At 40.0% G+C, this 26,991-nt stretch overlaps 1 protein-coding gene across 1 annotated transcript; it reads right to left on the bottom strand.

The window, feature by feature from the left end:
* Nucleotides 1-165: 165 nt before the first annotated feature.
* Nucleotides 166-21,903, bottom strand: TMEM181 (transmembrane protein 181). The gene is made up of 17 exons (XM_065732858.1): nt 21,838-21,903; nt 16,607-16,710; nt 12,558-12,613; nt 11,182-11,272; nt 10,500-10,618; nt 9,761-9,880; nt 7,797-7,877; nt 6,746-6,845; nt 5,907-6,037; nt 5,594-5,685; nt 4,871-4,928; nt 4,138-4,240; nt 3,991-4,042; nt 3,268-3,350; nt 2,873-2,962; nt 1,373-1,439; nt 166-421 (listed from the first exon to the last, which is right to left on the bottom strand). Exons 1-17 carry the CDS (start codon nt 21,843-21,845, stop codon nt 343-345), a joined length of 1,434 nt encoding a protein of 477 aa, XP_065588930.1. The 5' UTR covers nt 21,846-21,903; the 3' UTR covers nt 166-342.
* Nucleotides 21,904-26,991: the final 5,088 nt, after the last annotated feature.

Raw genomic sequence — 26,991 nt, 5'->3', positions numbered from 1 at the left:
ACCAAGTAGCAAAGAAGCAATTTTAAAATCAGGACATAATCTGTGAAACCTCGAAATGGAAATAGACTCAAACATTTTAGTCCAGAGACATCCTGTCATCCGGTATTTTTTAAAATGTGTATACATTTTGGTTTCCTTGAGTACCCACCACAACCTTTTCACACATTCTTTTTTTTTCAGCTTTAACTTTGTAAACAGAAACAGAAGCAGAATGTCCTTCCTGGAATTCCATGTTCAGGTGACAGCAAACTGTAAGAAAGCCAAGGAAGTGGTCCATCTAGGAAAACTTCAAAATTGCTTTAATTCCAGCTGAACGAGTCTGACTATATCAAAATCACTCCATCAGTCACTGTCTGATTCCTCTTTAAACTTGGCTCTAATAGCTTGGCCATTCTGAAGTGGCATTTCTTCATAGTCGCTCCTGTGAAATAGGTATTTTTTAAAACTTGTGAACGTGATGATCAGTTGGAAGGTCTAAAATAGAAAAGTTCTAAAATACAATGAGGCATCAAACTGTTACTTGAGTAAGAAGTTTGTATTTTTTGTTTTACTTCCTTTTGGGGTTATGAAAAATACGTACGAGTTCTCTTCAGGGAACAATATGTAATAAAAATTACTCCAGTAGCTACAAACCACTACTGAGAAGGACTAGTACATGAGCAAGCTGGCACTACTGCTACTCCACTATTCAACCAACTACGTGAAGGCAAACCACTTCAAACAATGCAGACAGCTAATCTAGCAGAGGCCAGTTCAGGTTACTGCAGTACTAAGCCATCCCCACTGTTCAGCCTTTCAGTGCCCTGTAAACAAGTGCAGATAACCACTTTGTTAAGTTCCTAGCACAGAAAAAATAGACCTGGATGAGTTTTCAACTGCTATTATATTTTTTATGTTACAAAAACTCACACAAGTCCTGGAAGTTTTGCTATGTATGGTTATTGTTATTTTGATGAGTGATGGACGCTTAAGAAGGACCATTATCCTTCTGTAGCCTTTTGGTATGCGTCTACCCTTACTAACTCCACCTGATTTCTCCAAATCTTTTCCTACTTGGAAAGGATTCCTTTCCATTCACATGCCTTGCTTCCTTCATTCCATAACCTATTAGCATCTATATGCTCACTTACCCATCTGTATCAGCACCATGGCAATCCCTTTGAGTAATAAATTAAAAAAACAAAAGAAAACAAAAATAACCGAAGTAACACACATTCTCACATTGTATTTCTGTTTCAGGATATGCTGTTTCTATTACAGGCAGTCTACTTTCACTAATAACCTATGAAGACTTCATTTATCTAATTAACATGGAAAATAATATTACAAAAAATAACACACCAAAAGCATCATATGTATTTTATAATCTTACCCATAAATCACATCATCGTCTGAATCGTTCAGCATAGAAAAAGCAGGATTGTCTTTCAACTGTGATTCTGGAAAATACAGCCAGGGGTTAATTTAGCACATTAAATTTAGAAACACAACTGCACTTTTACCCCAACACTGAAGCTCAAAAACTTCCAAGGCAATCATGGCAACAACACAACTATATCCAAGAATTCTTTCCTCTGAATTCCCCACCCAAAACATCACGGTGTTGTTAAGATTTTATGAAATGACATAATGGTCTCTTCATATTTTCAGATACATATTCTCCTTGTTGTATAAGCAGGTTTCTTCCCTTGTACATTTTCATGCCATACTGTTTTAATTTGAGTAAAGTTAAGTCATACTGTTCTGATTATTCAAACATTCATACTTTTTTAAAAAGCACAGACTTCATGACCTTGTTTGTTCTAAGTTATCAACATAGTAGACCAAAGTTGTAAGTCAATGGCTAGCTGGTTATTTTCCATCCATGTAATAGATTAAGGAAGGACTTGTAACTCTATTGTGCAATGTAAGGAAGTACATACTTTCCATTGGCTGTGACAAATCTCTCTGCTGTTTTAAAACCATCAATTCCTGTACCACCTGTTGCTGTTTTTAATTATATACAAGTCCAATCCATCACTTTGCCAAAAGCATTTTTTTTTCCTCATAGTTTTTTACTTCAGAACTTCTGCAGAAAAATACTTCTTGCAACCTTTTATCCTCACCCCACCATTTGTCATAACAGAAAACCAGCATCTTCCTGCAACGGTACAATCTATCTCAACTCTGAATAATTTAGAGAAAGTACCAGCTTCAGAATCTAGTGCCTTCCTACACCATAACTCTCAGTATATTTTAAACTAAATGCTTAAAGCAGAGAATGAACTTGGGATAAACAGGTACTTTACTGAACCTTCTTCTGTTAGATAGGAATAAAGCTTTATAATCACTACATGAGTCTGATTATATCCTATACTTATGAAAGCAAAAAAGTGCCACAGATTTAATTCTTTGCCTCCCTTTCAAACTGGCTCTGTACACCCCTCTCCCCACAGCAAGTCTCCCCAGATTCCCCAAGATTCCCATGTGTTAGAGATCAGCTTAACTCCTACATTTCCATCATCCTGTTTTCCATATTCCAGTCAAATTTGACAGCATGTAAATATATTAACATTGTTATAACAAAGTATAAGTGAAGTATTCTTGCTCCTTAAGGGCTGTCTGTGAGTCAGTTCAAAAGTTAGAGCAGTATTTGCAAATATACCAACTATAAGCTCAGATCAGAGAAATTCAAGTCAAGCTAATTAGTTGTAAACATTTTAGTATTCCTTCAAGTTTCCAAAAGTTAATTCCTCAGGAGCAGCACAGCTTCTGTTAGTGCAAAGCAAACTGAAATTAATGAGACAAGTAAAAATACAAGGATGTTACACAGTATGTTCTAACATGCCAACTACTCTCATCTAAGTTTGACAGACAATTGGTTAACACTTACCATATAGTGCATTCTTTGAGGGGGAATATACGAAGGCTAATGTGTAGAGATAGAAGTTCAATAACCCATAAAATGATAAGAATTCTGCTGGTAGAAAGTGTCAAGGATTTTACCAAATACAGCTCCATACACATTAACTTTCAAAACAAGAACCAAAATGTATCTAAGCTACTTCAATGGAAAAGATGTTTACCACAGTAAAGTTTGAAAGCATGAATGGACGAATGAAATGGCATTTTAAATTATTAATTTAATTTAATTATCAAAACTGGTAGAGCATCAAAAGCCCATCTAGAAGTCAAGAGACTCAGTCCCAAGGTAAACCATCTTGAAATACTTCCTGAAGAAAACCAGAATAATACTCTCATTTGAGCAGCACCCCAACACAAGGATATAATTCTGATAATGAGTTGACAACTCAGCAACAAAGTTGTCCTGTAGAACTTGTGCTCCAAAGCGTAGATAGAGTATAACAATGCTGTGGGGAAAAAAAAAATTAAAAAAGTAACAGCATATAGGTATACTGTGCCTTTAAACTGCAACATTTAAGTGTAAGCTTGATAGAAGTGTATGTTAAAATATGTTCAAATCCTGTTTATTTGAAGACATTTTGTTTACATATGTCCAAATTAATAACAATTATTTTGTGATTTAAAGTCAGCAGTCAATTTAGTAAAGGAAAAAAACTAATGATGATATATTTTTCTCATACTTCACCCACTAAAGACAATCCAAAAGTCAACAGCAATTTGAAATAACTGTTTGGAGTGGGGAAAACAGATATAAACAGTAATGTAAAATTAATTCTAAACTTCTGCTTTACAGAATGAGACTTACAAAACTCCAAAAGAGATCAACAGTGCACTGCAAACCACTCAGCAATACAAAATACCTCTCTACTAAATCTTCCAGTGTATTACGGTGGTGATGGAAATAATACAAAACAGCCTATAAAAGCCTTAAGAAAGGGTTCCAAAAATTATGATTACCATAGCGATCATATCAAAGATATCTCTTAGTTTCACTGAGTATATTATTATCAAAAGTAAATATATTCAAAGCCTTTAAAGAAAATATAGAAGTTTGAGTACTGAGAAACGTACTCTGAAAAGCCTTACCTAATGATGAGCACCATGAAGGTTAATGCAGTCAAGAATTTTAACCTGAGATCTGGTAAAGATTGAGAGAAAATTATTATTAGAGAATTTACACCTATATGTAAGAGAAGACAGCCTGCATTGCGAAGAACCAAAAGAAATACTTACCAACATATGGCATGTTACGGAGTTCTGAACATGCTCTTACTATCAGGAACAGAAGGTAGAGAATGTATGTGGTTGCCACCACAAGGAAGAAGATTTTCATTCCCTATAAAAAGAATATTAGTGATTATTTAACATAGTTTGGTCTATTCCTTCTTTCTTCAGTTGGACCCTGCAACAAAAAATGCTGTTTCCCAAAGCACAATATAGAATGTTGCGTTTATTCAGGGAAAGGATGCTCATGAAAATGAGCAAAATGAGCAAAATGTACAAAATGAGGATGGCATATGTCAATGTGGGCTTTTTTACAAACATATTTCCTGAGGATTATACAGGAAACCATACAAATTATATTTTCCTCTTCAACAAGGAAGTCTGAAATTTTCTAGTACAAAGGATCTTGGCAAGAGTCAAGATATGCAAAACTGACTTGATAAGAAGCTTACAAAAAAAAAAAATCATCTTTCAGTTCCCACAATCATGAGTCCCTGATAAAACACACAGTGTTGAGTCTCCAGACATTCAAGATTATTGCAAGACATTCTCCATCGGTTGGAGCTCAATATAGCCTATGACTGTGACTTGAAACAAACTGGAAAGTACTGTAGGCCAAGCAAGACCACCAGGCCAACAATTTACTAAACTGTGACAGATTCCAGTGGAAGAGCAAACACTCACTATTGTATTGCCTAACTACATTCAACAACTGAACATCAAGGAAATATTTCTGACTTACCTGGAAATTACCTGTGTCAACTCTGTATTGATATGTAGGATCATGTACTTCGTTAACACTAGAAAAGATTCAACATGAAAAATTGGTACTTGCATCATTGCAAAAGACAAGGTCAAAAAATAGACAAAGACATCTACTAACAAAGAAAGGGTTTGGTGTTACTATACAAGGATCTGTGATCTTGGCTTGATCTTGATCTTGTGATCAGCCAACTGATCTTGGCTGTACAAATCGGTGCAATGCTGGTGATTTCAATAACAAATTACATGACATCCTTTTCTTTTCTAAATCCCATTTTCCAAGAAATATGGATTATTTTGGTAGCCAGCATGTCAAGTCTTCCTACTCTCATGCAGAAAAGAACTACTAAGCACGTGAAGGAAATAGGAATTGAGAGTTATGAAGATTGGCAAAGAGAACTTAGATCATTTAGTTTGGAAGAGGTTGAGGGGGACCTCACTGCTTTAGTGACCTAACCTAACATACTGACGTAATGACTTCCAGTTCTTATGCTAATTTATAAAATTATACACTACTAGATTGTCCATGAAGAATTCCGTTTTCAAATCAGTTGCATTTTGCAAAACAGAAAACATAAGGATTTCAACTCCATTCCTATATCACAATGAAAGTAAGAGGAAAAAGACATGATTAATTACAAACAAACTTCAATTCCTGAACAATTTCAGTTCATTACTATTGCATTAAATTTAAATTACTTACGTTTGCCATACTCCTAATGTAACAGAGGCGAGCCATAGTAGTCCAACAATAAAGAATTTGGGCAGATAGAAGGTTAAGCACTTCCTTTCTCCCTGTTGATAAAAGAATAGCATGGTCAAGGCAAGAACCCACATTTGATATCTGGATCCACACTGACAGAATAAAATAACCTTTCCTTTGTTTAATTTGATGAATTGGTTTAAGAGACTAGATTTTTTTTAAATTATGTTTCTAATTCGTCACCTTCTGAGATAACTGAATAAACAAGTACTTTCTTCTCAGTTAAGTATGCCACATACAGATGCATCCCTACCTGTACTCTTATACCATGGTAGACACAAAGCCAGAACAGTAACAGTGCACACAGAAACAGCGATTGAAATAGGTCATCTAGCATGCCAGGAAACCAACTGTTCACCAGAAAAGAAAGGGGGAAAAATGGATCTGTAAGAAAAGAAAAGAAAAGAAAAGTTAAAAAGGGGGTGGGGGGGAAAGTAGTCTTCATAAGAAAAAGAAAGGTTAAATCCATCTTCAGAAGAAATAAAAAGATTTTATCAGATTACATCAATAAATGAAATTGGAGTTTGCTCTATCTTAATATAATCTGCAAAGGAAACAGTGCCTCCAGCTGCAATTCTCTGTAAAACTAGTCTAATATGTATTTGCCAACATTTCTTAAAGACTTTGTGTTTTATCATACCTTCTGCTAAACCACATTTCTAGGTGACGAACCACCTGAAAGACAAACACTCTTTTGGTACTGCTAGAAAGTGTTAGAAATTGATGTGGTTTACAAGACCGAAGGCAGCTTCTGTTTTTAAATACAGAGTGAGTATTTGAAAAATACAGAAGTAAGGCTTATCAGGCAAATACAGAAACTACATTTATATGTGAAAGGGTCAGCATGGTTGCAGCCTCCTGCTGCAATCAATGTTAAATGGAGAAGAGGGAAAAGAACAAAGCCTACCTATTAATTATAGGTAAATTTATATTTAATACATAGAAGGGTTGGATTTTTTTTTATAAATCAGTTTTCTGAAGCATTATAGACAGCTAATTGAAAGTTTCAAGGCAAAACTGCATTTTTTCCACTTTTTGTTTCTTTTCTGCTTTTTCTAAAGATGCTTTATAAAAATTTCAGGATACAAGTACCGTTGTAAAGCAGGAGGAGAGGAAGGAGGATAGACATCCATTTCTGTTCAATACCCCAGTCTCTCATGGAGAATTTTCGTAGAGAATGTGCAAACAGACACTAAAAACAAACAAAAATTTTAGAAGGAAGAAATCAATGTACAGCACACTGCAAACACTACTTCGCAAGGTCTTTGACACTGATAACACAATGAAACAGGAGTCACATCTTACTCCTTCTTAGGTAATAACTTGCTGGCTTACCTCAATGTCAAATTACTCAAATTACTCTCAAAGTAAAAAGGAAACCAGATAGTATTGCACAAACGTGTGTGTGAAAAAACACTGCCTAGGTACTGGTCACACACTATAAACAACTTCTACTTATTAAAGTCGCTTATATAAAAAAAAATCCAAATTCTATACCATATTTACAGTTAATCAGTGAGCAACTTCACATACACAAATACTATGGAAGTGGCTAAGTATTTTCAAATCTTTGAGAGAATTTTGCTTTTTATTGTTCTACTTTCTATTGGTTACCCCCCCCCGCCCCCAAATATTTCTGTTCCAGGTGCCTAACTGTGAAGGGATAGATAATCTAAACTGCAGTGTAACTTAGGTTGTAAGAGACATCTGTAGGTCATCTGGTCCACTCTCCTACTCAAGACAGCGATGACACTCAAGTTAGATCAAGGTCATATTCAACTGAGTATTACTCATTTTCAAAGACAGAGAACAAAGACAGTCTGGACAGCCTATTCTAATGTCTGAGCCCCCTGACAAAGACATTTTCTTTCACTGTCATCTAATCAGATTTTTTTTGTTTGAACAAACCTCACTCCTAAATTCAAAAATCAGTGTAGAGAAGACAAGCTCTTCCCATTTATTCTATTTTCTCAATGACCTTGCGACGCCACTTATAACTACATAGAAGCAGCAAGTAGATTAGTATTTCAGAAACTTTATTAACACCCATTCAGTAATTTCTCAACTCTACTGCCTGGGGCTAAGTTACTAAATAAAGCACTACCATGTAGCATTACCAAAAAAAAATGAAGCAAAATCTTACCGTGACCATAAAGGTGAGAACTACAAAGACAAATCGGAACCAGATTTCCACTTGTGAAAATGTTGGATTGTATGTCTTCCACTACAAGAAAACAGAAGAAAAATAGCTCAACAAACAGTGTTTTAAGAGGGTTCATACAATTTTAATAACTGATCCCTTTTGCAGATACTCAAAAGTTTTCTGGCTTTTCAAAATTTGAAGGTATAACCAAATTCTCCCAAGTCACTATGGAATGACAAAGATAAACTCACACATTTTCTTCCAAGTTAAAGCTTGGAGAAGTGGAAAAAAAAAAAAAAAGACTACTCAAAGCAGCTTTATATCACTGCTACTCCTTTACTCTGCCACTTTGTAACTCAATCATTGAGTTGTCACACCTCAAAGCACTTATCAGATCAAAAAGGATGCTCCGTGTTCATTTCTGTCTCACCTTCAAAGTTTGAACTTTGATAATCGAATAAGTTCTGTGAGTTCTTTATTACCAAGGTCAAATACATAACCTGATTATTAAAACATTGATAAGGAACAGTTGTGCTTTCTGTAATGAGTTTGTTTTCTTAAAGCTTCTTCTTGTTTCAGAAGTGAAACAGAATACTCAAGAAAAGAATACCTGAGCTAACCAAACACAAAGAAATTTTTCTGTAGGTTAAGTAGCAAAAGCTGCCTTAGTCCTCTAACTATTAGATGGGCAGAAATATTCATTATAACACGTCATTTTGCATGAACTCTGTTGACAAATTCTCCTATCTGGTCTGCTTTTCTTCAGAAGCTACTTTTGAAATGCACGGACCACATACGTTCTGTTCATCTGACAAGAAGCTTTACCTTTCAATGGATTTAATATCTGCCTGTAAACCTCTGTCTTGTCTTTTTTAAGTGCAAATGTAAAATGAAAATTTTATGTGGAGGATCCTCATCTACAAAATAATCTGTTATTTCAACTGGAAATGCTACAAGCCACTGTACTAACAAATAAATTGGTACATTCACTTGCTATGGGAAAGCAGAGCCTTTGGACTGGGTTTTTGGTTTTGTCTGCATGAAGAAAAGCCTTCAAAACAAGATGATAAACTATAAAACTACAAAAGCCCTGATACCTCACCCTGCTTGAAATCTGGAACTAAGCAAACACTTTGCTTTTTTCCTTTTTCTCTCCCTACAACTTATTTTCACAATGTGTTTTATACATTAGAATACATCAAATGTCAAGATTCATTTAGATCACTTAGTATATAAAAACCACTTTAGAGTAAGCTTTCTTTTTCTGCATGCTCTGTCACAAAGAATGTTATATACAGGTAGAACACACCATAGTAACTAGTGTTTTAAGTTTAGTTTAGCTCACTTTCTTCTAATGCAAATGCTTCTAAACCCCTTTTTGGAATCAGTCAACACACACTGTTCTCTTAACTGTTCCATAGACAACCTTTATCACTGTAACTTGACAAGTTCATTTTGCTAGGGACTGCCTGCTTATTTCAGCTAAACAACAAAAAAATTCCTCTTTCTCATAAGTGAAGTCAAACAATTTTTTCATTTGTCTTTGTGTCTCTAATCTTTCTGGCCAGTGCTTTTGTAAAGTCCAGAAAAATCCTGCTAATTTAGATACACCTCCTGGAAAGGTTAAAAAAGATACCATGCTTCAGAGAGACAAGATGCAGAAAACTGGATGTTCTAGTCTAGCTTGTCTACCATTAAGTATCTCCTAGGAATTACACTAAAATTATCTGTTCCAGACAACAGGAGTAGCAGATTTGAAAGAATATGCTTTTCCTATAATGATAAATACTGCTCCAGAACATTAACAACACAAATGCTATTAGAGCTCTGAAACCAGCAGTGACAGAAAGCTTCATTATGATGCATCTTCATGTTTCAAGTTCAAAAATAAGGTAACTTTTTAATTACAATTAAAGCAGACTTCTCCAGAGATCTTTTCTGCTACTATAAAACTTCATACTTACTGTGAAAGTAATATTCTGTATGGCATACGTTAACTTATTTAGATCTTCAAAACTAACAAATATGTTGTACTGAGTGTAGTTCAGGTAGCCAAGGTGAGCAACAATGATTTCACTACATTTCTGTGAACACATACAGAGAAATATGTAAAAACCTTCAGTTTACTCTACAAAATTTACTGGTAATATAGGTTAGATAACTTGTTTCTAAATAGGTAGGTATGGATGATGTTGATTACATGTCCTATCAACAAACAAAATTTGATTTACGCTATACAGTTCTCATTAAAAAAAAAATAAAATCAAAACTTCATCTATCCTCTTCCTAAAGGATTTCATTCTGGATAAACTGCTTCAGAAATCTTTAAACTCAATACTTGTAGTTAAAATTTTACCAGAAACTTGAAAATTTCATGGGTGGGAAGAAAATTGTTTCTGAAGCACTGAAGCTAGCTTCTTTCAAGCAGATGCACTGCTAGGTACATGACAAGAATTTTTTTCCCCTCTAGAGCCCAATATCCCTTTTTTAATTCAAGTAAATTCAAGTCCTTCTCACAGTACTGTTCATCTATTTACCAGCACACTGTATTTGCTGGAAGAGAGCTACAACAAAAAAGAAGTGTCTTTTCCAGTTAATATATTGCAGCCGCAGAAAGAAACAAACTAGCAACATTACGGAGCATGCACACACACATGTATTTAAAATAACCGCTGCAACAGTTTTCTTCAGGAAGGCATGTACCTGTGCACAACTGAGTAACCTTGTCCGGTTGTGAACCTGATTATTAACATAGGGTGTGCTTCCATCCTTCACCACTCCAAGTACTTTGACTGTCATAGTAACATTCTTTTTGAGAGACACTGTAATTAAGAGAGAAAATGTTAAGGTATTGCTGCATGGAGAAGTAAAATCACAAAAATGACTCAAAGTTCAAAATGGATATGATATCCAACAGTACTTGGTTACACTTTACTGGAGCAAGGTTCAATTCTATCAATTTAAAAACAAATAAATAAACAACCTTAGTCATTTATATATTTTGGCATTAAGTCATACATTCCTTGTACTGGATCCTAACATTAAGAATTCCTGATTATAGTATTTCTCATGTATTTAAGGGAAACTTCACTGCACAGTTTGTAATATTACCATCTATACACGTAATTTCTCCCAGACTCTCTACATGCTGCTGTTTTCAAAGAAATAATGCCCAACCTTTTGCATGCCCCTGTTGCATCCAGTTCTCAAAAGCAGTTCAATCCATCTCTTTACTGAGGGCAAGCAGCAGTGGGAGAGAATCTGTCAGAGGAAAAACCCACCAAGCACAACCAACAAAGCAACAGAACTGTATATGCAATGGAATAAAAGTATACCAACATAGGTTGCTATAGCAAGTTTTCTAAACTCTAGGCAAAATTCTCACCATCATGTTGATCCAACTCAACAACACAGGTTAGCCACAGCTGCTGGTTGTAAGTAGACAGTGGTGGTGAACTTAAATTAAAAGGCTTCAGCTGTCAAAAAAAACCAAAAAACAACAACAAAAAACCCCACCGAGGTTAGCATCAGTCATTATATTACATGATACAATTGCAGTAACAATGAAAGGTACTTCAAAAGTAATATTTTGGGGAACAGATTTAATATGAGGTATTGTATGAACAGTACGATAAGCACCTCACATATAAGTCTTCTAGTGAAGCAGCTAAAGCAGCACATGTATTCTGCACAGCACTGGAACACACTGACTACTTAAAGCATATAAAACCAGCAGCAATAAAAATAGTTCAGATATGAGAGATTTAGCCTAAAAAAAAAAAAAAAAAAAGGTTATTTCTTGCACTTCACACAGAGTCAGATTTGTGACCCCTGCCCATCTGCAACAGAACTGAAACAGTTTAAAACCAAGTACGTAAAGCACAACTATTTCTCCACTGATTTTCTAGAAACCCCACATTTAAAAGCATAGTAGATAACATTTACAGATAAAATCTAACGCAATAAATCCTTTTTTTAATTGATATTAAAATGTGTTTTTTGTTTTAAATCCATCCATAATACAGTACCAACTCAAACATATGTAAGTGACTTATAGACCAGAAGAGACCTCTAGAAGTTTCAGTGGATTCAAAGAAACTACTACACTTTTTGTTGTTGCTGTTATTAGCAATTTCACAAACATCACTATGGCTATTAGTCTGACAGTGAAAAACTGGACAGAAATAAAGAATCTGAGAATTAGGACATGTAACCTTAACGTGAAATTCTTAAGACAATGAAGTGAAGGATCACGATAAGAGGTCAGATTGCACTGTCCTGGCCACTTGACAATGAACAGCTAAGAAGAAAAACAGACACTCCTTCCCAGCTGAGAAAAAGGAAAAAAAAGCATCACAGGAGAGTTATTACTTGTCACTGAAAACATTGTTTTTCTATTTCCTGATCTTCATTTCTCATCCTAGACCCTCAAAAGAATCTCCAAACATTAGCTCAAAAGGGAATACTATTAGTGTTACTTCATCAAGAATGACTGTGAAGAAACACTGCCCATCACAAAACTCTCTACCTTACCTGCTCACAAGAGATTAGAAGTTGGTGTTAGGTCACTCACAAAGTAACATAGCGGTAGTAAATGTACTGAATGTTCAGTTTCCAATTGGAAAGCATCACATGGCCAAAAAGACTTCTAGTAAAAAATCTAACTACTTAAAATAATGGGACTGGGGAAAGGGTATATTTAACATTATGGATACCAAGTAAAGCTATTCAGGTAATCCAACACTATTTATCAATCCTTACCTTTATGCTGTTATTTAGGTCAGTTCTTGCTACAGAAGTTTCAATTACATTAGGACCTACAAAGTAAACAAGAATGAAGAGAACAATATCGAAGTACTATACCAAACATAGGATTTCAAAATGTTGTACAAAATACCTCCTTGCTAAGCAGGTAACTGGCATCCCACTTGGCAGATGTTCTAACTGCAGAGTAAGTCACTTTGGCTTCTCAGTATCATCAATAAGCCTGGCCAAAACGTTCCTCCCCATCCTAGATTCCTTGAAGACTCTCTGCCATAATATACTTGTGCATAAATAGGGCATAAATTATAAATCAAAACTCCATGTCAGAAGTTCTACAAGCATACTCTAAAACTCATACAACAAAACCACAGCACATTTTCCCTCAAGCTAATCAATGTGTTGCAGTCATGAAAGTAGTCAGCTGCAGAAAAAGCTAACTTAGCAGCAGAGGCACTGCTGTTACAGCATCTTCAAGCCCAATCAAAGGCTTCAAAAGCATCTGAAAAAACAGCTTCTTTAACTGCACTTATCTCTCCAGTTTTTATGGCCAAACTGCCACCATTACCCAATTGACTTCGAAGATAATGTCTACATTACACTGTACTCAGAACTGGACAAACACATTCCATTGTACCTGACTGAGTGATGATAATGCCTTTTTATGTATGATTATGCAGTCAAACACACATAAAACAAAGACAGTACTTTGTAGCTTGCACTGGATCTTGATTGTATGAGGCTTTTGAAGCAAGGCAATACATAAATCTATTTAGAATAGTGCTCAGACCAGCCAGATTAGGACCCTTCATTTATATAAGAACGGGGAGCTGTAATATATTATGCATACCATTACAAATAAATATAATTGCACGGAAGTTTTACAAACAAATTCTCCTAAAACATACAATCCATTCAATCAACAGTTTCAAGTACAGCTGTAGTGGGAGATGTCCAGCTTCCTCCCACACTTTTGCTCATAGGGCAATCACTGCTCCAACTGCTCGAGATGAAGACACACACACTGAACATACACTGATCAACTACAACTGTCCTCTCACACCCTGCCCCCTCTATATCTATATGCAGTAAATAGGGAAATTACAAAATATTTTAGAAGAAAACTCCAGCAACTGTCTTGTTCAATCCCCTCCTCCAAACAGGTGCACAATTAGATCAGGCTGCTCAGGATCACACCTAGGCAAGCTCTGAAAACCTCTAAGCACAGAGATGCCCAGAACATCCCTGGGCAGTCTGCTGCAGTATTTAACCACTCTGATGATTAAAAATAATAACAGTAATAATTCCTAATATCTAACTACAATTTCCTGCGTTCCAGCTTGCACCTGTTGCCTATTGTCCTATCACTGCATACCTAAGAGAAGAGTCTAGGCTCACCCGCTCTCTATCCTCTGATGAGGTTGTAGACAGCGGCCTTTTCTTCATCTGCTTAAATACACAAGAACATGGAAGACTGGGGAGAATGGGAAATGATACTCATGCACGCATTTCTATGTACACAAAATGACTAAACCAGAAAAATCACAGGGGAAAGTAGGAAAAGGTCTGCAACTATCTACTGGGCTGTGAACAAACACTGAGATGCACAGGTCTTCCACGTGTGTGCTTGGGTCACCATGGATGAAGAAAGCTTAATGGGACTGGAAGCCTCTAAATATTCTCTCCTATTTGGTATGACAATTTAATACAAGTTACTGATCTTTAAAACATGTTATTCCAGCCATAATATTAGTATTAAAAACTATGCAATAAAAACAGTTCTTCCACAAAGATCATGGACTTCAAAGTTCTGACAGAGAAGGAACAGAAAAGAAGGGTTTATAAATGAGCTCATTCATGAGCTCATTCTGGGCAAGAATTTTATGTCAGCTGACACGACAGCTAACATAAGCATGCTTGGGCTTCTGCAATCACCCTAACTACAGCACTAACCATCTTACAGATCTTAAGTGAAAAAAATGAAATATTTTCATCCTATCACAGCCAAAGTTTCATATTACAATCCAACTTCACTAACAGCTACGGGCTACAAAGTCAGCTCAGAATTATTGAACTTCGCAGTTCTCAAGAACATACAAACTGACTGTGTATATTTCTGGCAAGTATTTTTGTCTCAAAAAGCATAATTGATTTTCCATAAGTGCTCAGAGTTGATTAGTCATCATATTTCAGTCGTTAATTATTAACAAAAAAGACACCAGAACAAACCTTCCTAGAGAGCTGTGGGTTTTTTTGTTTTTGGTGTTTTTTTTTTAATAAACCAGAAGATTTAAAAAAATACTGGAGCAAAGAGAAGATCATAATCCTAACTTTCAAAATTGAACAGCAACCCAAACAATATCTGGTTCTACTGCTGTAACTGCTGCTCCTCTAGCAAGCAATACTCTAGAGCTTTTTAAAGCAACTGGCACAAACATCTTGTGGTCTTATTATTGAATAAAACAGCAACAACAACACCTGTAATTAAATTACATGTTATTGCTTTCCTTTATTCTTGCTAAGTTAACAGAATCACATCTGGAAGCAGTCAACCACTATGAGGTGGGGAGCATGAAAACTGCACAGGTACAGAAAATGAGTTCTGCACCTTATCCTGTCCTTGCACTCATCTCACCACAAAGATCACAGACACATTGGGAAAAGACAAAGCAAGCGTTAACTTGGAAAAAAACAAATCTGCACCTGTCTCAGCTCACAAGAACTGAAGAGCAACAGCCACCTCAAATTAAGCTATCTTCTTTACTCACATGGGTAGTTAAGACTGCTAACCTTCTCAAAACACAGAGAGGTCAAGTATGGGGAATGGTGTATAGAAGTTGCACAGAAAATCTGGACGCATCTCCCACCTTTTCATTTACCTGGTGGGTTTGGTGAGTTCAGCTCAGACTGAGCTGATGAGTGAATACTCTATTGTTTGTGCCCCTCCCTCTGCTCACAGGAAGCATAAAGCTGTCAGCTAAAGCCATAAAAAATCACCACAGCAAAAGTGTTGATTCAGTGGCTCTCCTCCCAAGGTAAACAACTTTTAAAAATAATTAAGTTATAATAATGAACTGCATCCAAGCTTTGTCAACAAAGCCATCCAACAAACCATCCTCACATGGAAAAGAGCTCTCCAGTTCTGCCAGTTCCTGAAGGGAAGCACAGATGAGTCCTGGAAGCCTGGCACAGTACAGATGATGGAGCATTGCTTACAGTAGCCCTGGGACAAGGGCACCCACAGCTCTAAATCAGTGTGCAGGCAGATGCAATGCAAAAGACCAACAACTCTCTTTTAGGAATTACTCCTAATTAAGAATGATATTCTCAATCAGCACGGATGGCTCTTTGCCCATTCTCAGGTGAAACAATTTTAAGCAATTCCTGCAACTGATACTGACTTAATTCCAGTTTCCCATTTTGTCATTCATACAAAATGTAAAAGTATTTGTTCAGTACTTTAGCCACCAAATAATGCTCTTCAGCATCCTCAGGAAAGTCAGAGGAACAACACTGGTTTATCATTAAGAACCGAAATACAGACTGTTTGGACCTCAGGCTTCTACAATGAGTCAAACAGCAAGAAAGGAGGACTTACACCAAGGATACATTTTTAATGCTACCAAGAATAGAATACATCCTATAAGGTATGGATACACACAAAAACCAGGCAGGACCAAATGAGCCTAACACCTCTGCGGGCCTCTTCCTTTTAAAGGGAAGTGAAGGGTGGGGATGGGGATAGAGATAGAGACAGGTCAAGACAGTTGTCAGAGAGCAGAACAGATCATGCCAGTTGACTGAGAAATAAGATGTTGGGTTGGGGGACTTGATAAAATCCTAAAATGGCTGCTAAATGGTGTAGCATGGTAGAATCCCTATGAAAAAAATATCATAGAAGAAATGTTCTTTCCCTCCCGTAAGAGGTAATACTTCCTCAAATGCCTCAGAGGCACTATGGTCATTAGCTTTCACACACGTCTGTACCTACCAGTACACTTAGACAAAGAATACAACAAGGTAATATTTTTAAAAGGCAGCATCCTTACCTGCTATTCCTATGAAGACTGTCAAACCAAAACAGACGAAGAACACTACAAAGACCAGGACAAAATGTCGTTTGGACAGCGTATATAATCGCATTGGTGCCAGCCTACAGAAACAAAAGGAAGCACAGAATTAGCTGTCAATCATATTTCCAAATTACAAAAACAAAAACCAGCCCCCTTCACTACTCATTCCTCCACAAAGAATATTAAACCAGTCTCTGTGGTAACATGCAATGCTATGAAAAGAATACAAACCAATGCTACTTCATAGAGCAAAGATAGCTAGTAGGGATTATGAGACATACGAACAGGAACATACACCCACATCCCAAAACAGACAAACTTTGCATGCTCTTTTTGTACTAAGATTTTCTATTGTCCAAAGAGAAAGCAAGGCAAACAATTCATTTTTAACCAGTGAAAACATTTAATAACAATCCAAATTTTCATAAAGGATTAGGTATTACAGAGTAAATTATACTTTTTATTTATGGTAGAGTCTGAAAGATCAAAATCTCAATTTAATGACAATGTGGAAACAAAGAAAGAACACAAAGAATGCACGCAAGTAACTGTAAATGTTACAAGTTTGTGCAAAATGGCTTTACAGGGCTTCTGACAGCATCAGCAAACAGGGTAATTACCTTTTGTGACCACCTGCCCTTGCACTGAGCAATTATCCAGGCCAGTTTTAGAAGGCCACAATAGCTGATTGTCCAAGGAAAATACATGAGCAGCACATGAAATTATCACAATCACAAATAAGAACAGTTCAGATCTCAGCTGCAGAGACCATCACTCAGAGGCCTCACAGACAAATGTAATTTTAAGCTGACTTCCAAAAATCCCAGTTAATAGAGGCATTCCAAACCAAGGCTTGTCATCACAACTTCTGCAGTGATATAACTACACTACTTTTCCTAAACCAAGTCTTAACATCTCAGCTTTTGTGCACTTGAACCACTTAAAAGCTATTACATCTGCTCTAGTATCAATAAATAAAACATATTATCTGACTGAAAAATTTTCAACAGTCCCTTCAGTTCTACTGGTGATTTGGCACTCCCTGATTAGCTAAGAATACAACGTATGGGGCACTGCCTTGATTTAACAAGAACTCTCTAATCTCAGCAAGAAAATCCCTGGTACAGGAAAATCATATTAAAAACGCCAATATACCTAAATTGAACGTAAGAAACTAAGTGGATATCAAATGCTTCCTGGAAGCTGAGGACTGCTCAGTACATGAAAACTAATTTCATGAGCTGGGAACAGCTGACAACAGGAGGAATATCACATATACACAGGGAACTATCATGCATAACTTAGTTTATATCTGAGAATATACTAAACAGCCACAGCCCGGTGCAGGATACACTTCTGACTTGCTATGCACATTCTTGTCTCTGTGATGGGGAAGTCACCAGGGCTCCCTCAGCCAGCACTCGCAGCTGTATGGTTACCAGCAATCAGTACCTTCCCTTTCTGTTGCGCCAGAACACAGGCATGCTTGCAAGCTTTCGAAGAAACCTGTTCCAGACATTGGCTCATTCTTTATTCCTGTTTCTCTGGATAGTGCAACATCTAACAGTCAAAATGGGTTTGCATATGAAAAGCAGGTGTGCCGATACTTCACAAGGAGAGAAAACCAGACAAAGTAGGGACATGCTATGTCTTTTCCCCTCTTCTTTCCCACTGCTACACCCGAAGTCTCATTTAAGAGAGTGAGTGTAGGTATTTCAGAGGTCAATACGGCTGCACTGATCTGCCGAGAGATCAGGCAAAAGACCAGCATAAAAACAAAAACAAACACACAAATGGAGATGAAATAGCTCATTTGAGAAAAAGAACATTCGCTGAAACGATCCATGTAAGGATTTGGAAAATGAGACTGAGATACATACTGGGAAGTATCATGGAACTGTAGAACGGCTTGGGTTGGAAGAGACCTGAAAGACCATCTAGTATGCACAGGATTTGCTCAGGTACCAGAGTATGCAGAATTAGATCCTCTCAGACTCACCTCCTAACCATCCCATGCAGTTATATCAGCAGTCATCAGAATCTGGTACTTGCATTGCCATGTTACCAGCAATCATAAATTTAAATGTAAAACAAAACGTATACTGTCCTCCAGAGAGAAGGAGCACTCTTTAAAGCTACAGAATTTCATCTCTTTAAAAGAAATCCATTGATTTCTGACCCTTAAAATCTGAAAGTATAGACTCGTGGAAGTTTCAGAGCCAAACACAAAATAAGTGAAACACAAAAGGTAAGCTATTCCTTTTTATTTCCTCATTCCTCACAACCAAATGCAAACTTCAAGCAGACTGGATGTACCAGGCTATATATACAGAATTTATACACACATACACGTCTTCTGAAAAGGTCATATCTACCAGGAAGACAGAAAGCAAGAAAGGACAGAAGGAAACAAAGCAAAGTAACTGAGAGTCAAGGCTGGAAAAATACAACCGAACAGAAACAGGAAGAGGAACAGGAATAACAAGTCAGACCCACAGAACATTTCTATGGGGTTTCAGGTAACTTAAAAAACACTGATAAATACTGACCCATGTTGGATGTGATGGAAGATGTGCACTTGTGAATTAAAATCCTAAGTGATCATATAGGATAACTGAACCTCGCACCCTAAAGTGGTCTATGAGTCCACAATTGTGCAGCATTCAGCTGGTCAGCAGAAGTGTCCTATGTTGTAACAATTTGGAGATAAAACCAGTTGAGCCACCACATTATTAGCAGTCCTCCAGAAATGTCTATTGACACAGCACCAAAGTCCATTCTGGTGCATTCTCTAAAGGTTTACAAGAAAAATCTCACTCCTTTCAGAAATCATTTGAAGCCAGGCCTTAAACTAGGGTGATTTTTGACAAAAACACAGTTAAACATCAAGGCTTTCACCCACAAAACCAGCAGCTTACACCCCAACATTTCTAACAGTGCTGAAGCGATACAAGCGCTGTACCAGAGAACTTTCAGAGACTTTGTGAAAACAGCTCACTGTTTTAAGTCACAATAACCACACAACGCTTTTCGTAAAGAGCAAACAAGAAAGCTCAGACAAATATTAACTGCAGTTATCATGACAGCCAGCAACAATTCATAGCGCTCCCACAGTGTTGCATTTTTCCCCACCCCTCCCTGCAGTAACAGAATTTCTTTGCCACACTGTGGTGTCCCATTTCAGCTTATCACCATCTGACATAACAGGCAGATAAAACAACCCTGCACACTGTTTTACATCTGCCTTTTGGAAAGAGATCATATAAAATTTATGGAACACAGAGAAATGCAAGTTGATCATTTCCCACCAACAACCTAAAGGCCTAGGAAGAATGAGACATCTGGAGAGCACTTATGGGAAAATGCAAAAAGAAGCCTCACTCTGCAAGCACTTGTTCAAGGGAATAAAGAACTGGGCTTCCCTCTACCAGTGGAAGAAGCCTTCTTGGCTCCAGCCAAGGCAGTCTCATAAGGCTCAAGGAAAACATCCCATGTTCACAGATTTGTCAGCAAGCTTTCACACTCTGTCTGGGGTTTTAAGCTAACTCGGCCAGGAAGTGGTATTTTACAGTTACATTAGATTAAAACTGGTAGTAAAAACTATGCTATGCTAGTGTAACTTATGACAGGTGAGCAATGGAAATGCAACAGCAATCTTTCAGTAGCCCTTCACATAAGAAATGTAAAGATGGGTTATATTTTGCTGTTTGAGCCAAGTTTTGGGTCAAGGTGTTAGACAAGTGATTACCTCAGGCTATTTCTCATTTCCTCATCATCATATCACTTCCCTTGCCTGTACTACACCATCATCAGTAAAAACAAACTGTATTATACTTACAACACTTTTCACTTAAGAATATCACTTCCAGATGAGGAGGATGGGACAAAAGCGGGATTAAGCAGCAGTTGTTATCAAAACCACAAGTAGTCCACTTTTAGGCATGCTGCTTTCTAACATATTAGCCTAAGAAGCTCTGCCTCCAAATGCTCCTTTCCATTTTAGACTCTCCCAAATGGAAGCATAGGAATCACACTGATAGAAAGGGCTGTAATTAGAATAATTAAGACTGGAAAAGACCACTAAGATCATGAAGTCCAACCATCAGTCCATCCCCACCATGCCCACCCACCACATCAGTCAGTGCCTCATCCAAAAGGTTATTTAACACCTCCAGGGATGGTAACTCCATCACCTCCTTCAGCAACGTTTCAATGCCTCGCCACTCTTTCTGAGAAGGAATTTTTCCTAAAACCCAACCTGAACATTCCCAAGCACAACTTGAGGCTGACTGCTGTTACCTGGAATAAGAGGCTGACCCCCACCTCACAGAACCTCCTTTCAGGTAGCTGTAGAGAGTGATAAGGTCTCTCCTGAGCCTCCTCGTCTCCAGACTGAACAATCCCAGCTCCCTCAGCTGCTTCCCATTAGTCTTGAGCTCCTCACAGCTTCACTGCCCTTCTCTGAGCACACTCCAGGGCCTCAACGTCTTTCTTGTTGTGTGGGATACTCAAAGCATGGTCTCACCAATGCCAACTACATAAGGAATACAAAGCCTCCCTATGTGCCTTTTAATGGACACTGCTGGTCCCAGTGTCCCCCAGCACACCTTGAAATCCACCTTGTAGATGCATGGTCTGACACTTAACAGCCAAAGGAGGATGTGGGACAAAGAGCCGAATGCAGCAACAGCACTGTGCAGCACTGTTATGTGACAGCTGAGCACGGTTACACCACACAGCTCCCGTGCCCGGTGCTTGTTTTATGTCCTTTTGGGGTTGTTCTCTGACGTCAGAGCGATCAGCCACGATTACTGCTCCGTTCGTGCGGAGGGACACCTGAGGAACAGGTTATTCTCTAGCCCTCCCCGACACGAGTGAGACATTGTGGGGCGTTTTTATCCACCATACGGAAGCAAAACTTTCCGCGTGGGGCTTCTGCGAGTTTGTTTGTTTGTTTGTTTGTTTCAGAAATCAAGCCAAACAATCACAAACATCAACCCAGCCCCGCTACTATTATTCCGTTAGCGAGAAATGAGGTGCACGCTCCGAATTACAACAGCTCGGACTCCCATCCGTCCCGACCAAGCGTCCTTCAGCCCTGCCGCGGGGCAGAGCCGTCCCGGGGCGCACCCCACCCGACCCCGGGCACCCGCGATCCCCGCTCCCGCGCCGCCCGCCCCCAGCCGCCCCTCGCCGCCGCCACTCACGGCTCCATCCCGGCGCCGCATGCGCAGTGCAGGCGCCAACCCCGCCAGCCGGCGCCGCAGCCGTGGCAGGACCGCCGGCAGTACCTCGCGACCGCTTCCGCCTGCGTCACCCGTTCGCCGCGCCGCGCCGCCACGGCGGCCAAGGGCGACGCCGCTGGGAGGGGGCGGCGGCGCTACGGCGAGCGGCAGCGGACACGGGGCGCGGGGGGCGGCCCCGCTGCCTGGGAGGCTCCTGCCGCTTTCGGGCGCTGGGAAAGGAACCTGGGGGCGAGGCGTTACCATAGAATCACCATATCACCACATCATTACGGTTGGAAAAGACCTCTCAGATCGAGTCCAACCGCCAGCCCACCCCCACCATGCCCGCTGACCGCAACCTTCAGTGCCACATCCATGCGGTTCTTGAGCACCTCCAGGGATGGTGACTCCACCGCCTCCCTGGGCAGCCTGTGCCAGTGCTTCACTGCTCTTTCTGAGAAGAATTTTTTCCTAATATCCAGCCCGACCCTCCCCTGGCACAACTTGAGGCATTCCCTCTCACCCTATCGCTGTTACCTGCAAGAAGAGGTCGACCCCAGAGGCACGCAGGGATACCTGGTGCCCAGCTCAGGATGAGACTCAGAGCTACCTTCCAGCTGTGACGTCTGTCACATACATGGGGTACAGCCACCTCAGTGTGACCCCAGAAATAATCGCAAAATGCAACCAATGTATGATTTAAAAACATCTCTGTGCTTCCATTAAAAGCTTGCTTAGACAGCCAGATGGTTTCACTGCAGTCTATTTCTAAAGGCACCTAACATCAATAATATGCTTTCAGTATCTTTACTACATTGGCCTAGGCGCAATTCACACTATTATTGGTGAGCTCCCGGCTCTGTCTGTCCCCGCGTGGCTGTGGTGAACCCAAAAGAAGGCTCCTGGCAATGGGTCCAGCCAGTGACACAGTACCCATCACCTCAGACAGAACATCTGGAGGCAGGTGAGGAAATCAGTGGAAACATGTGGCTAGGGAAAGGCGAGCTAGGGTTGCTACCTTTGGTAGCACCAGCAGTTTATGGCAGCTTAAATGCACCATGAAGCAATGATGTTGGTTTCCTGTTGCTTCACACCCTTCCAGACCCAGTTGTGTCCTTCACATTGGAGCCATTCAGGGCAGCCTGTAGGTCATTCTTTTATCTTGGAGTATTACTGCTAAACTCAGCACAGTGCTTCCCTGTATAAGCCGATAGGCCAGTGGGCTACATTCATTAACCTGACAACGTTTTTTCACAAACACCAAGTTGTTACAGTTAACTTCTGTAACTTGAAGTCAGACCTCTATTTAGCCACCCTCCTGCTCTCTCTTGTGTATCAGGAAGGCACTTTAATTGCTTGCTTTCCTATCAAAAAGTTTCCAGCATGCTGAACTCCACAATGTTAGCCTGAGGACAGAGTTATGAAACTCACACAGAAGTACATGTCAGCTGATTGCCAGGCTGTACCTTCCAGTAAGCTTGGCATACCTCACTGATTACATGTTCAAGAGAAAAATGTGCAGGTGTTTTTGCGTAACTGGTAAGCTCATTTTTACCAGTATTTTACTTAAAATTGCTTAATGCAAAGAAGAGTCATTAGCTACTATCTCTCCACCAGCTCCTCCTGCCCTGCCGTGGCCCCACGTGCACACTGGGGAAGGAAGGAACCCATTGGTGGGAGTGAAGGCACCAGGAAGCAAAGTGCTCACTGAAGTAGCCTGTTTGCAGCCATTTTTCAGGGCTAAAAGGTAGAACTTGACACTGTTGTAATAAATCAAGGGCTGACAGGAGAATGTATCACTTTTCCCTTCTTCTGACTTCTTTGTGATTATCAACTGCACCAAGCATCTCTCAGCATGCCACTAACTTACATAGGAGTGCTAAGTCCATCCAAGCTTGTTCTGGGGTCACCAATTAGGTTATTTAGTATCACATGCATTAATCTGCAAACTTCTTTTTTACAAGCATACCATGAAGTGCCATGGGATAAGAGCTTTACCAGCTGCCTCTGAGCAAGGTCATCCCCCTTACTGACTCCCCAGTCACTAAGGTTGAGCACATACCAACATAATGTGTAAGTGGAGTTGAAAAGACCTACTGCCCTGCCAGCCACAAAGGGAATGGTTTTGTATTCTTCCATTCCTGTATCACCTCTCCCCCAAAACCTTTCAGTCCTGAGAATTCCTGTTCCCTGTTGGCATTCCCTAAAATGTCCCTATAGAACTCAGAAGTGAAACTGCAGCAGCCAGGTTTTTTTTGCCAGTTTTTTCCTGGCAAATATTGATTACTTGCAAATTCAAGCCCCTCTCCGATGCTTAATGGACTGTACCTCTCAATTTCCATAAAGGCAATGGAGACTATCAGTCAATGCCAAATGGGCTGCTCAACCAGCAGGAGGAGAGAGTTAAGACCGAGAGAGGTCAATAGCCACACATTTATGGATACAGTTCGTGAGAGGAAAAAATGTGCTCTTATATGGTTTTATTGTCTCTTCACTTTGTTGGTCTGATATATTAGCTTTTAGTAACCTCATTATTTTAGACAACCTCTTTTTTTTTTGAAGGCCACACCACAATTCTTTTGTCAAATTTCCAAAATGCCTTCTGTCTTCAGAGCAGTTAGGCTCCCCTTCGCATCCTTGAGTGTGCTCAAGTGTAACCTGGCCAGAAGTACCGAATAAAATAGAGAAAAGGGATTAAATTCTTAATTATCCTTCCCATAAGTGACAGTTGGCTGTAAGAAGTATGCACTGTAGTATCTAAATCTAGTGACCAGAAATCTTCCACCTTACCAGGAATCTAAAAGCAGATAGCATTGCTGCACCCATCCATCCACTCATTCATGCCATAGCAGGTATGCAGTAAAAGTAGCAAGAAACTTAATTGATTTAGGTCAGTGAGGTTAAGATCCTGGGAATGCAGAGAAATATGAGCATGGTATCTTTGTCATGAAAAGTTATTTCCTCCACCAAGAGCACAAAATAACTCAATTGCAGCATTTTCCATCCTAAAAGTTCTCCAACTGATACCTCCTGGGGGTACACTCTCTGAAGGAAGGGCAATCTAACGCTAACTCTACAAGCCCATCTGATTCAGTGGAGTTGTATCTTCTCTGTTCAACACAAGAAGTCCCTCCATACATACCTGCAGTCACATAATAGTGCAAGCACGAATTTACTTCAGAGACACTGGGTTTCTTCTGGAAACAAAGCCGAGCACATACATTTCACAGGACCTCTCATTTGTTAATCCAAAGGTTATTTCTCCCTTCTTCCCTCATTCCAGTGTCAAAACTCATTACTGCAATCCAGACACACAGAAGTACATCTTCATCACACCTCATCACCTTCCACAGTACCTCACACAGGTGCAAGGAGCCCTGTTCTGATAGCACAGACTATGACTGTGTTAAATAAACTGTGCCAAGCTGTCAGGTGCTGTTTCCAACATGTATGATGCTCTGCAGTCCGTACTATTGAGAACAAGAGGCCAGATTCATTATGTTGTTCCACAGCCTTCACTGGGGAAAGCAGGCACAGCATACTGAAATCCAATGACCTAAGCGGGAGAACTGTGCACACTCAGAAGTATTAATGCTCAGATTCACAGTAAGGTAGAGCTCAAAGAGACCTTGCAATGTGCCTTCCTCTTGCCTGAAGGGAGTAGCCACCGCATCTGTGTCTTTTTTGGTATGCACTTGTCTTGTAAAACATCATAGTTCCCACACCCTTTTTTACAAAAATGTTATGTAACTGTTTGTCCCCCAGTTGGCATTTGTGAATATTACTGTCTGTGTAATTCCTGGCATTTGTTTCTCCTAATTTTCACTCAACTTTTTAAGATCCTTTCTCAGAGACAAAATTTCATTTAACTTATAGCTCTGTCCTCCAACAAATTTGGAGTCACAGAATCACTAAGGTTGGAAAAAACCACTAAGATTATCAAGTTCAACCATCAGCCCATCTCCACCATGCCCACTAACCATGTCTATCAGGGCCACATTTCTCAAACACCCCCGGGGACAGTGACTCCACCACTGGAGTGGAGTCACAGTCTCCACTGGAGACTGCCCAGGGAGTCACAGAGTCCCTGGGCAGTCTGTTCTCATGCACTGTCACTATTGCTGAGAGTAATTTTTTCCTCATATCTGAATACCTGAACGTCCCTTGGCACAACTTGAGGCCATTAACTTTCATTACCTTCCTGGCTTTGCGCAGTCCCTGAACATGAATACTCTCCAGCCATTATGGACACAGCAGACAGCCACAGAAGCAGTGGAATGGACATGCGGCATTCCAATCCACCATCGCCAACGACTCGCATATCCTAACCAATTCTGTAGCTCTCCCAGCGCTGTTTCATGGCTTTTTTATACGCAGCTCTATGGAAGGGGATAGGCCTAGCACAGGGCTGCGCAGAGGGACATCCGCGCCAGGCACCTGTGCGACATGAATGCTGAAGGCAGAAGGGGGGTGTTAGCTTGGCAGTGCGGCGTCCGTGCCGCAGCCAGCCATCAGCAGGGCATTAAACCAACCCCGGATCCTTTCCTCTTCGGGCAGACCCCCGGAGCCCCGTGCCGCCAGCCCCGCGGTGCCGCCCCTGCGGCGGGGGTCCCGCACCGGGAGCTCCGCGCCTACCGATAGTAGCGGTCATCCTTGTAGGGCGTGAGGTCCTCCCTGATCTCCCGGTAGGTCTCCCGCACCCGCTTGCAGAAACGCTTGAGCTCGCCGCACAGCGGGCTGCCGAAAGCGGCGAAATCCGCCTCCATGCCGCCTCAGGCTCCGCGCTCCGCCATGCCGCCGCCGCACGGCCCGCCCCGCCCTGCGCTGCGCCTCGGGGCGGGGCCTCGAGCTGCGCCGCGCTTCAGCACCACAGACAGCGGCAGCCGCGGCCCAGGGCACGGGGAGACCTCGGCCTTGGCTGAGGGGTAAGTGGAGGCTTAATGCCTTTGTGTGTGCAAACGTATGTGCAGAACATTCTATTCTTAAAAGCATCCCGTCCCTGTTTGCAGTGAATGCCCTGATTATTCACAGTCTCTTTTGTCTTCCTGACGCTCTGGCAGTCTAATTCTATGCTAAATCCTATGCTGGAAAGGGCCCAATTACACTTTCCAAGTTACTTTTGCTGTGTTGCTTTCT

The sequence above is a fragment of the Cyrtonyx montezumae genome, unplaced genomic scaffold, assembly GCF_038088225.1.
Source record: "Cyrtonyx montezumae isolate F1298 unplaced genomic scaffold, pur_monq_1.0 scaffold_0, whole genome shotgun sequence".
Classification (NCBI taxonomy): domain Eukaryota; kingdom Metazoa; phylum Chordata; class Aves; order Galliformes; family Odontophoridae; genus Cyrtonyx; species Cyrtonyx montezumae.
The sequence above is the reverse complement of the archived record's forward strand: the minus strand, read 5'-3'. Positions and strand labels throughout refer to the sequence as shown.